Below are 12256 nucleotides of genomic sequence, written 5' to 3'. Positions count from 1 at the left end.
AGAGGGAATTTAGAGGTCAACTGGTTCAGCCCTTTCAAAGTCAGTTTAGTCCAACTCTGCAGATTTTTATTAAATGCCTACATTGCTCAGAACATTTTTGACAGGTCTTAATGACCAATAAAACAGAGTCTTTGCCCTTGAGGAGTTTGTGGGAGGGGTAGGGGCTACAGGACTGCTACAACATAAATATAAATGTAGGGCAGAATACAAAAGATGCAGGGGAAAAGAGCACAGTGGATTCAAAAAAGAAGCTATCAGGAAGGGCTTCCTGGAAGAGGTGGTCTGTGAGATAGATGGGTTTCCACAAGAAGAGAGATACAGCACGAATAACATACATGGGCAAGGAGATAGAGGTTTGGGAAAGACCTTGGAAGATGAAGAGCCACTGCCCATGGAAAACCAGATGGGAGAAGGCAGTAGCCTTGCATTGAGAACCAAGGCTGGCTCGGCAGCATAGACGCTGCAGCAGATGGGAAGAGGGGGAGAATGTGGAAGGAAATGGAAATGGGAGGACCTTGGGGGGTAAATATTCATTAGGATGTTAGGAAGGTGCAAAAAATTGGTACCTAGGTGTATATATAAGGGCCTGGGCTAGGGGTAGCCTCCAAGGTGGGCTCCTTTCTTAAACTTGGGCTCTTAGGTTAATGATGGGATCCAGGCAGCCACAGGATGGTGTGTTTTGGGCAAAAGTCGCTTGGTTGCAAGTGACGGAAACCCAGTTCAAACTATCTTAAGTAAAAACGGGGTTATAAGGACTCATGTATGCTCTAGTTGTAGTGTCCTTCATGGACTCCTACCCATCCTCTAGCAGGCCTTCCGCACGTGAAAAGAAAGGTGGCCACTTAAATCCTGGGGTCTATATCTTTAAGTCTCAGAATCCAAAAGGAAGAGAGAATCCCCTCTCCTTCAATATCTATATGCCCAGTCTCAGATGCCGCTGAGAAGAGCTTGCCCGAACTGATCATCTAAGGAGTGAACAGTTCTGATGGGTCAGCTTTGACCACAAGGCCTGCTGGGGACACAGTTGCAGGCAGAGTGAGCGGCCCAGTGGACCAGGGATGGGGGACTCCCCAAAGGAAGCAATGCTGGGATGGTCAGAAGTGCTTTAACAGATTCTTTACACCCATAATGTGTGCCTGAATTTTTTTCTTTTGGGGCTCCTCCTTCATAGGACTGCTGATGCTGTTGTTGGACAACTCAGCCTTATTAAAAAGCACTTTTCTATGTTTAGCTGGAAACTGCCTTCCTGTAACTTTAATTCATTATAGTTTTCTTCCTAATAACAAGGCAAAAACAATATCCCTTCTAATATTTCATTCAATTTTAGAAATTTCAGGGTCTCAGAGCCTCTAAAGAGGGGAGATATTTTTGCCTTCTGGTTTATAGAAGATGTAACTGAGGTTCACAGAAGTGGTTTCACTTACCTGAGTTGGCCCCACTGGGGTTCCTGCACACGCAGCGACAGGCTCTCATCACTGCACCCCAGTGTCTGTCCTGGTCTGCAGGCTCGGCTCTCAGCTGGCACCTCATGTACAATGCACTCAGGAACTGCTTGGGGAATGAATGAATGGTGCCCCGGTGACTCCCTTGGATACCTTTCCAGCATGAGGGCCAAGAGGACTTGCTCTGCAGCATGGTGACAATTGTCTCATACTGAGGGCCTTCACCGATCTCTGATTCATAATAAATAACATGTATCAATTAGAGTACCCTGTTACAAATGATAGAAACAGACTCTGGCTGATTTAACAAAAAAGGAACTATTCAAGGAAAACTGGGACAACCACAGGATCACCAGGAGGTCTGGCAAAGCAGTGGAGGCCATGGCCCGGGCTCACCATGCCAATCAGGCCTGGGGCTGGTCTGCTGATAACAGCTGCCCCCTCTCCTCGAGATTACCACGTCGCCGGCCCTTCCATCCTCCCCCACCTGTTCCTGCAGCTGGAACTCCATGATGCTCCATCTGCCACCCTCCTTCCACCTCTCAGGGCATGGGGAGGGTGGGGATAGGGGCAGCTCTCAACGGGCAGAGCCTGAGTCACATCCCCACACCCTAGCTGGAAAAACACATTTCACCAAGTGGATAATCTCCCAAATCTAAGAAGGAGTTCAGATCTTGGGCAGCCAAAAACCTGACATACGGCAACCCATCCTGTTTCCTCTGAGCTTTCCCTCCTTTGGACACAAACCTTTTCTTCCTTCATCCTAAGCTCATGGGTGAGACCTCTAGATCCAATTACCACCTGTCATTAATATTTGGTATCCAGAATTGACAGTAATCCTGCAAATGGGGTCTGACAAGCCCAAGGTACGATGTGATTATTTCTTTCCCTATTCAGTCCCTTAACTTCCATTAATGCATCATAAGATTTCATTACTTTTCTAGGCAGTCATACTACATTGATGACTCATGTTGGCTCACATTATGCTTGTGGTCGATTCAATTCCCAAGATCTTTTCTTATGAGTGGCTGTTAAGCCAGATCTTCTCAATCATTGACTTATATAATTGCCTATTGAACATGTGCACATTCAACTGAGTAATATAACACTGTATTTGTAATACTTCAACTATTTAGTTCACACCCTGAAGTTCTTTTACACTGTAGTACATTTCACTTGGCTACTTCAATCACAGACTGCAAACTGGTGGCCTGTGGGCCAATTTGGCCATGCACTCATTTTGTTTGGCTAATAGGGTGGGGTTTTTTTGTTGTTGTTTTGTTTTTTAATGAGAACTGAATTTGTTGCCAACTATTGAACATCAGGAGCTCTCACATAAAAAAGCAGGCCTTCCTTGGGGCACCTGGGTGGCTCAGTGGGTTAAAGCTGCTGCCTTCGGCTCAGGTCATGATCCCAGCGTCCTGGGATCAAGCCCCGCATTGGGCTCTCTGCTCAGCAGGGAGCCTGCTTCCTCCCTTCTCTCTCTGCCTACTTGTGATCTGTCTGTCAAATAAATAAATAAATAAAATCTTAAAAAAAAAAAAAAGCAGGACTTCCACCTTCTCTTGAAAAGTGGAAAGATCTGGCAATATCAGGCCATCCTTTTCTCAAGGTCTCATGTGATTGACTGGAACTGAATAGTAGCAGTTCCCCCCTTTGCAAGGTGCAGGCCCTGCTCACTGCAGGCCCCACCATGCCCTATTGCTCCACCCGCTTTGCACTGCTTCCTGAATTTCCATGTCCTGTGCAACCTCTGAGTACATTTGGGATTGCAACCTGCTGCTGTGGGAGTTGGTTAAGGCAGGAGCTAAAAAGGGGCAGAGTGGAAGCAGAAGGAGTCTGAGAAAGGTGGGGTTCAGTGGCCCCATCCAGAGGGAAGCTGAGCATAGAAGGGTGTGACTCTGGGTCGCTGGCATGTGTGTCTGTTGTTCTGTCTGCATGGCACGCCCCCTATCCTAGAAATTCTCCCCTCTCCTGTGTGAGGCCTTAGGGTGCTACCAGGTTTCAGATAATCCCTCTCCTGTGGTCCGCACATAATGGTCCAGAGAGTGACCATCTGGGCCAACCTAGATGATAGGGTTTTAAAACTTTCAGCCCATGACAGCATCAGATGAATGTCTTTTGTCAGTGGCTGAAGCCATTGGATGAAATGCTTTTGGAGCTTTGACAGTGTTTCCTATTGTGGGGGTTGGGAAAGTAGAGGCAGAATGTGCAAGAGAGGAAAAGAGCATATCATCATATAGAGAAGTATGGAGAGCCAGACACATTGTGCTCTCTCTGCAGTAAGCTGACCCAGCTCTTAACCTGGGGTCCTGTGAGGCACTCCTGGGTCTCAGTCCATTCTCCTCATTTCAAGTCTGGCTTGGTTTCTGGGATGCCACCTGCTTTTGGATCAAGCATTCTGGGTCCTCTTGAAAATTCTCCTTTGTTGTTCTTGAGGGAGGGTCAAAGAGTAAAAGGAAGAGAACGTGAAGGTGCTTCTGGGCACAGTGACAAGGCCTCTGGCCCTCCTGGGAAGTGTGCTCCCTGGTTCCAGTCAGCCAGGCAGCTCAGGGATGCCATCCATCTCACAGGGAAGCCAGTGGCTCATGTGAATAATACATGTGGAAACCCACACCACTGAGACATCCACAAAGCAGCTCGCCGAGTTCCTAGGAACTGGCGACCTGGTATGAGCTCAGGGCACCTGGAATTGAGATGTTAAGATGCATGTTCAAAACACCATTAGGTGATGATTGAGACCTTTATTTCATTATTTCCACAAATGTTTGTTGAGCGCTTACTATGTGCTAAGAACTGCCCTTGCACTGGGGATCTTACAGAGCAAAAATATGCAGTCTGTAGGGAAGCTCCATAGTCCATATTCCAATGGAATGTGATCTTAGTATGTATTAGGTTCTGGAGACAGAAAAAATAACAAAATTCAACCTCAATGATGTCATAAGTACAAGCCTTATCTCCCTCACATGTAAAATGAGGTAAAAATAATTATCTCACAGGGCTATTTAGAGGATTAAAAAAAATAATGCATAGGCACGTTCTTGGCATTTAAGCCACAGCAAATATTACTTTCTCCCTGAACAGTCGAAATAGGTTCACTTAAGTTCACAAACCACAGGTTGGTTTGACTGGTAGGCGGGCCTTCAACACCTCTTCTGTTATCGGCCCTGGCAAGAACTATCCGGCTTTGGGGCTCCTGGGTGGCTCACTCGGTTCAGCTCCGGTCATGATCTTGGGATCCTGAGATCAAGCCCCGCATCAGTCTCCCGGCTCAGCCTGGAGCATGCTTGTCCTCCCCCGCCCTCCTCGGCCTCTCCCCCTGCTTGTGCTCTCTTGCTCGCTCGCTATCCCTCAAATAAATAAGGAAAAGAAAAAAAGGAAAAAAGAACTATCCAGCTTTGTAACCTCTAGCCCCTGGCCCTCGGCTTGTGCCGGGTCTGGGCCTGGAGGGGAACAGGGCTCGTTGGGAACACCAAGCGGCCACGAGGGGGCAGCGCACTGCAGGGAATCTTCGCGGTCGACCCCAGCCCACCGCCAAACTTCCCTGCTGCTCCCGGTCCTCCGTACGTACTTCCGTTGCTCTGACGCTCCCAGAAGCCGGGGCGTCGGGAAGGAGAGGGCGAATTCCCCTTCCTCTGCGCCTCCCGAGGAGGAATTGGAGCGGGGTTCACTAGACTGCGCCGCAGTGGGCGCGGCGCGGACCGGGTGCCCTGCGCAAGGGTGCGGGTCCAGCGGGCAGCAGCGCCGGCCTTGGACCAGCGACTCCGGGGAGGGCGGGCTGCCGCCGGGAGGAGACCGAGCCGCCCCCGGGGCTCCTCAGCCAACCGGAGAGCCTTCTCCTGCTGCTTCGCGGGGCGTCCCCGCACCATACCCGCAGCTCCAGGCTCGTTAGTTCGGCGCACCGCCTGGAAGGGGGACCCGACCGGGAGCGTTCCGGGCAGTCTTCGAGGAGGATGCCCGGGTGTTGGCTATGTTCCCAAGCTGCTCGCCGGCGCTGGCGAGAAAGGCAGTCCGGATAACACCGCCCAAACTTTCCTTCGCGGCAGCGTCGGGAGGAAGCATCCCTCTCTGAGGTTCGCGGAGAGCCGGAGGAAGACTCCAGGCGCCCGGAGGGGACAGGGCCCAGCCGGCGCAGGAGGGCGCGCTCGGAGTTCCTGGGAGCCCTAGAGGTATCCTAAGGGACGGGACTAGTCGCCGCTGTGCGCCCAGGCGTGGGGAGGTCCAGTGGGCTCAGCGTCTCCTTTCCTGCGCTCCTCACTGACTGTGACCTTTGCGCGCTCCCCGAGCACGTGCTCGCGGCCGAGGAAGAGGAATGTCCAGCTGAACCAGCTGGGGCAGGGCCTCGCGGACAGGCCCAGGGCGCATGGAGGCGCCGCGCGGGCGGTGCGGCTCACCAGCGGCGCGGGGGAGCGCGCACGCTGAGCCCGGGTCTCCCCGGGGACCCGACCGGCCGCTCCCCTCACTTCCTGCCGCGGGGCTCGGGGCCGCGGGTGGCCACTCCAAGCGCAGCGCCCGCTGAGGCGGAGCGGACACACGGGAGGACAGGTGTAGCCCGCACACGCGGGCGCCGTGCTCCGAAGGACTGGGTGGGCTCGGCTGGCCCGGAGTTGGCTCGCGGGGCGCGGAACTCCGGTCCCCACCACGCCGGCCGGTCAGCGCGCCCCTTCGCACCGCCGCTGCCAGAGCCTCGAGCCGCCAGGCGGGGTGAAGGAAGTGCCGGCGGAGCCCGGCTCCCCGGAGGCCGCTCCGGCGCGACCCTGATGCCCGCTGCCCGCGGCGGGCCCCGCTCCGGCCCCGGGACCTAGGCAGCTGCGCGCGGCCGCCGCCGGCGCCTCCCCCATGCTGCTCGGAGCGTCCTGGCTGTGCGCGTCCAAGGCGGCCGCCGCTGCTGCGCAGAGCGAGGGCGACGACGACAGGCCGGGTGAGCGGCGGCGGCGGCGGGCGGCGGCCACGGCCGCGGCGGCGGGCGAGGACATGGACGAGTCGTCGCTGCTGGACCTGCTGGAGTGCTCCGTGTGCCTGGAGCGCCTGGACACCACGGCCAAGGTGCTGCCGTGTCAGCACACTTTCTGCCGCCGCTGCCTGGAGAGCATCGTGTGCTCGCGCCACGAACTGCGCTGCCCCGAGTGCCGCATCCTGGTGGGCTGCGGCGTGGACGAGCTGCCTGCCAACATCCTGCTGGTGCGCCTGCTGGACGGCATTCGCCAGCGGCCCCGCGCTGGCGCCAGCCCCGGTGGTAGCCCGTCCGCGCGCCCGGGCCCCAGCTCGGGGGCGGCCTCCGTGCTCGCGGGTGGCGGGGGCAGCGCGGCGGGCAGCGCCCCTGGCTCCCCAGTCTTCCTCCCTGCGGCGGCCGGCAGCGCCACCTCCAGCCTGCGGGAGCTGGCGACCAGCAGGAGCGCGCCCGTGGCAAAGGTGGGTATCTGCTTCAGCGCGCAACGACACAGCGTGTGTGTGTGTGTGGAGGGGAACGGGTGTGCTCGGGTGACTGTAGGGGGCAGTGATGAAGGGCGGGGGAGACCAGAGGTGGCCCCCTCAATGGCCTTCGCCTTGCTCTTCTTTCTCCAAGTAGTTTTTCTTCAGGGACTCCGTGAGTGTAACCCGTCAAGTCCCACTTGCCAACTCTTGGACACCGTGTCTCCACCTCCCGCCCCACAATCCTGTCTCCTTCCCTTGAAATGCTTGTCTGCACCTGCCGTCCATCCCTCCTCCTCTCTGGAATCCCTTCTCGCACCACCTGTACTTGCTGCGTGCCAGCATGCAGTCCTGGGGAACCTTGCTACCTGTTCATATGTGGTGACACCCCATCCTCCCCCAGGGTGGACACAGTTTCCTGTCCCCAGCTGACCGCTAGTCCCTACAGTTCTTCTGCTGGCAGGGCCCATTTATCCACCTTTTTTACTTGGCCGGGCCCTCTTAGGTACTCAGAAACAGTCGTCTTCTGCTTGACCCCCAGACTAGCCCTCGGCACACCCGCGCAGGCCTGGGGTCAAGTTAGTGCTTAGTGTTTCCAGGGTTCTGACCTCTGGGGAGACTCTGGGCCTCCTGCCTGCGTGTCTGGCAAGAGAGAGTTGGGCAGAGGGAATTGTGTGACTGGGGTTTGGAAAAGCATGAGTTACATACTTCGTGTGAGAGGAGGGAAGAAGTTAACCTGGAGATGGAAGGAAGGTTTGGCCAGGCCTTCTTGAACTTGGTCTGTCAGGAAGCCCTAGACCTCTTTTGGGCCCTTGGGCAGGCAGGGCTGCTGGGCAGGGCTGCATTCCCAGGTGGGACATTATCTGAGTTTTTTGGTGCAACTACATTGTACAGTGTCTTTCACTGTTTCTGTTTTAGTGAAATACTTTATCTTGGGGTTTCAGTGATTTGGTTTCAGAAGCTCTTTAGAAGCTCTGGCTTCACACCTTCTGTTACTGTTACTATTATGGAGGGGGAGGAAAGCTTGCAGGATGCTGGCTTAAGTGAGAAGCAAGTCCTCATGTTGTATATTTTCTTTAAATGTAGAAAATCCCACTTAAGGGTTAAAAAAAACTATTATTGATCTACTGTAATTATCATTCATTTTAGAGAACTAAAAGTATTTTCTTTACTTTGGACTGTTTTAGAAGCTGCTGATGCATAAACCGTTTAAATAATCCTTACAATACGTGTAATACAGAGAAGCTGGGAAAATTCTAACCATCTGAATTACTTAGTACTACCAATATTTTTGAGGTTAGGAAGTTAAATCCTTGATGTTGAGCTTTAGAGATAAATGCCCTCCTTTGCCAAACTGGGTGTTTCCTGTGGATCGGGAATAATGGACAGTCGACAATAGTCATGGAATGTTTATGCCTGGGATTACTGCTGGAGGGAAGGTAGTTAAGTAGTTTTCCTTTGGTTTTAGTTGTGATTAAATCCAGTTATGAGTGTGCGTGTTCTTGATTTCCAAGCTTTTCCTTCCTGTCCTTGCTGTTTCATTTAAGGTATTATAATCAAAGGTCTTTATTTGTAGAGTAAGTGGGTTACCTCCCCATACTCGGAGAACTGAATGGTTTGTGAATGATGTTTGTAGTTAAACCCTAGGACATTTTGGTGAGAATGTATTTACAGATGTCCTCCTACTGCATTTTATGTGAATTGTGTTTGATCGGAGGTGAGGAGGTAACATCTGAAATTCGAAAGGCCATAGCCCGAGGCAGCTCCCAGAACTGTTCCATTTGTGGCGTAGAAAAAAAATGGTCAAAGAGGTTGAACTGATACCTTTTTGCAATGACAGGAACAGGGAGTTAATTTTTTGTTGGCTGGTCTTGAGATTATTGGTGGACTTTATAGGTATATGGAGCGATCAGACTGTTTATGGAAGTTTGAGCTTTAGGGAAACTTTGCAACACAGTTTATTTTTGTTGTGTCAAGTGTGACCCTCACTCCTTTCTTCGCAGGCCCACCTCATGAGGACTGAGTTTGGGTTCTAGGAAGAGTCTGAATTAAATACAATTTGTGATCAATATTTGATCATTTTCTGAAAGACAAAAGGAGTGGAGGTTGGGATCATAACATCTTCTAGTTTTTTACTCACTGATGTGTAAGTCAGTGGGAGTCTTCTTGGGCAGCCAGAAGTCCTGCATGGAGTGTTGCACTTTAAGCAACACTATAAATTTGGCAGGCAAACACTTCAGCTGAAAATTAGTTCCAAATAGGCTTTTGATACTTTACTCTCTGTTGGAATTGCTTTGACTCCTCATAGCAAGGCTGAATGCTGGATGTTGTTCTATGTTGTTTAATAGGTGGGCACTCATGTCATGATTCAGCAGAGACCATATATGCCTTACTAGCAGGTTGACTGTTAATAAAAGACTGTCTCCGATTTTCCTAGTGAGATGCTTTTCAAACCTTTTGGGCCAACAGGCGTATGCAAAGGTTGTAGGTATGCAGATCACCAAGTATCTGCTTAGATTGTGCATTTACTTACAGTTAGACATTGGAAAGGTGTCATGTATAAAACGGATGAATTCTTATTTGGGTTCTGCATGGAGTTCATGAAATAATTTTTCCACACTCTTCACTGGCATCTTTTTCTTCAGGGTTTTGGTTCTCAGCAGAGCCACCTGGAATCCTCTAGCCTGGTGAGCAGAACCTCTCAGCTCTGCTTTCACCTGAGCCATTTGAGATGAGGCACTTTCTGAATCAGTTAATTATGCTGCCCTTGGAAATTTTATACCAAGTTACTAGTACCCACTGCCTAAGGTTAGGACTGATGGTTTCTTTGTTTGCCTGTTGGGAAATACTTACTGTTATGTGTTGCTTCTGAAAGTGATCTTTTAAAAAGTCCTGTTTTAACAGAAGCGTCCAACCATTTCAGGTGCTAAATGTGTGCTAAGTTTCTCAGCCTAACTTGTTTTTGTTTTGCTTTGACAGTTGTGTGAGGTGACCCCTGCAAGGCCCCCTTGGTTGAGGTGTTTTGGGGCAATATGTTTTTTTTTTAAAGGGCTTTGTAGTTCCAAATTGAGTAATTTCAAGAGTACTTTTTAATATGCTTTCATAAGAACTCTAATGTAAGACAATTCTAATTTTTTGAGTGATTTTTTTTTCCATGGGAAATCTCTTGCCTTATATTTGGGCATATACAGAATTTACTGTGGACCTACCCTGTGCCAGTCATTCCAGGTGAACTGGACCAGCCTGGGTTCTCTTTTCGGAGCTGACATTAAGGGGTTGGAAACCGGGCTGCTCTCAGGAGATTCCTGAGTACACTGGAGTGGTTTCCATCCATGACTCTATGAAGGTGAAGAGGATGGGCATTTTTACAAATTAAAGAACAGTAAAAATTTGTATAATGCTTTTGATGATACAACATGTAAGCATTAGAGCTGGTTTGTCTGGATCGTGTACCTTGAAGTACTTTGGTATATGTTTCAACTAGAAATCTCTTCTGTATCTCTCAGTCAGTGTGACTGGGACCCTGTAATGGGAAAAGTGTAATAAACTGGAGACTCATACAAGTGGTATCTATTAAATGTTTTATTTAATAACTACATACATGTATGTGTTTACCATGTTTTGGATCCAGGCTAGGAACGTGTCTTTGAGTTCCAGGTTGACTTAAACCATAGCCACCTTATGATTTCCTATTTGTTTCTTTCAAACGGAGAACAAAGACTCTTATAAGAAATTCTGAATGGTGCACTTTCTAGATTTTAAACAATTACCACTTAAGGTTGTATGGTTTTTTTTTTTTTTTCCCAGTTTGACAATGTTAAAGAGGTCTGTCTTTGGTGAGTCTTTCCTAAGTGGTCACCTTGTTTTTCCAAGGAGTGATTTCTTTTGCACTAAACGTCTTCTGTTTATGTAACAGTTCATTAAAGTTTATGTTTGCCATTTATCAGTATATTTGCATAAACATGGTAGGGAATTGAGCCAGTGAATTCCAAGTAAGCACAGGTGTCCCTGGGCAGGTGTGAGGGCTTGGACAGCAGTGGGCCAGGCTGGGCCTTCCAAGGGGATGAGGGCCTTAGCCATCGTGTGGAGGAGATGGGGAGTTGAGCAGTCCAGCTGGCCACCTCTCGGGAGGCCAGTTCAGACAGAGTCTGTGGTATCTGGAAGCAAATCAGTGTGTATTCTTCAGTCGTCAACAGTTGGGCAGCTTATGCTGGAGAATTTTTTGTGTGAACAATTACTGAGTGCCCACCATGTGCTGGTTGCTTTGGCATATGTTGCTTATAGAAAGCTCACCATAATCCTATGAGGTGAGTGGCATAATTAACCAAGAGGTATCGCTATATGGGCGAAATGGCCAAATCAGAGAGCCAGGAAGTGTTGGGCTCTGGATATGTTCTCAGGCTCCATTCCCCTGCCCTTTCTGTTCTGTTCTGCTGGGCTCTATCATTGGGGTTTCGTTGTTTGGTCTGGAATGTAATAAGGACTCTAGAGGAAATGGCCCAGTGCCTAGAGGCCCTCACAGAAAAGCCAGACAGCTCACAAGGACAGCGGACAAGTGGTTGACTTGTGGTCTCCATGATGACAAGGGCAGACACCAGCCTTTGGAGACATGACAGATGAGTCACAGTGAAATCCTTTTTGGGCCTGTTTTCAGAAGGCCCCTGGGTGTGGAAACGAGACTTCTGAGACTTACAGCAACGTTGTGTTTCAGGTTGTGGCCATTTGGTGACTAATCTAAACTTACCTTTCACTGAGAGACCACTGTGGGTTAGGTGTTCGCTGAAAGCCTGTGTGGCCAGGGCTTGGGTCAGCTGATAGACGTTCTTCCCACCTGTTCCTTCCCAAGGCTTGGAGAGATGGGGAAGTGGAGGCACCAAGGTTTCCTCGCTCAGAGACACACAGTGAATAGGGGGTACTTGAAAGGTGAACTTTGGTCGGACAGGCTACCAACTTCATGGTTAGAGGAGGCCTCTTGCTCTCTAACAATCCCAGGTAATGAGAGACCAAGGTCCCGAACTTAAGTAGCACTCACTTCCTAGATCCCTCTGCCCCCTGGCCGCAGCGGCTGCCATCTTGTAAGCCCAGGCTGTGAGCCCTATGGGTAGTTAGCAGGAACTGTGCAGAGGGGTGTGTGGGTCCCAAGGAAAGAACATCCTATCAGTTGTGGCTTTGGTGGCCCGTCATGGGCAGCTCTACATAAACGACGTGAGCAGTACATTTGAAATTGGGATGGGTCATGATGGCATCCTATCTTTAATAACTTCATAACAGAAAGGACGGTTTCTTCCCCTTATGTTTGCTCTAGACCACCCTCACACACGTCCCTTCTTGCCTTAGGGGCCAGAATTGCATGCCAGACTGATGCCCGGACCAGCCACAGCTCAGCCAGGGACTTAGCACAT

At 50.5% G+C, this 12256-nt stretch overlaps 1 protein-coding gene across 2 annotated transcripts in view; it reads left to right on the top strand.

The window, feature by feature from the left end:
* Positions 1–6281: 6281 nt before the first annotated feature.
* Positions 6282–12256, top strand: part of SH3RF3 (SH3 domain containing ring finger 3) — a gene marked incomplete at its 5' end in the record, with an annotated part of 355085 nt that continues 349110 nt past the window's right edge. For both annotated transcript variants that reach the window (XM_080813191.1, XM_080813190.1), the window contains one exon: positions 6282–6854. In XM_080813191.1, coding sequence (XP_080669317.1) covers positions 6282–6854 — 573 coding nt within the window. The remainder of the gene's footprint in view (positions 6855–12256) is intronic.

The sequence above is a fragment of the Martes martes genome (assembly GCF_963455335.1).
Source record: "Martes martes genome assembly, chromosome: 9".
Lineage (NCBI taxonomy): Eukaryota > Metazoa > Chordata > Mammalia > Carnivora > Mustelidae > Martes > Martes martes.
The sequence above is the reverse complement of the archived record's forward strand: the minus strand, read 5'-3'. Positions and strand labels throughout refer to the sequence as shown.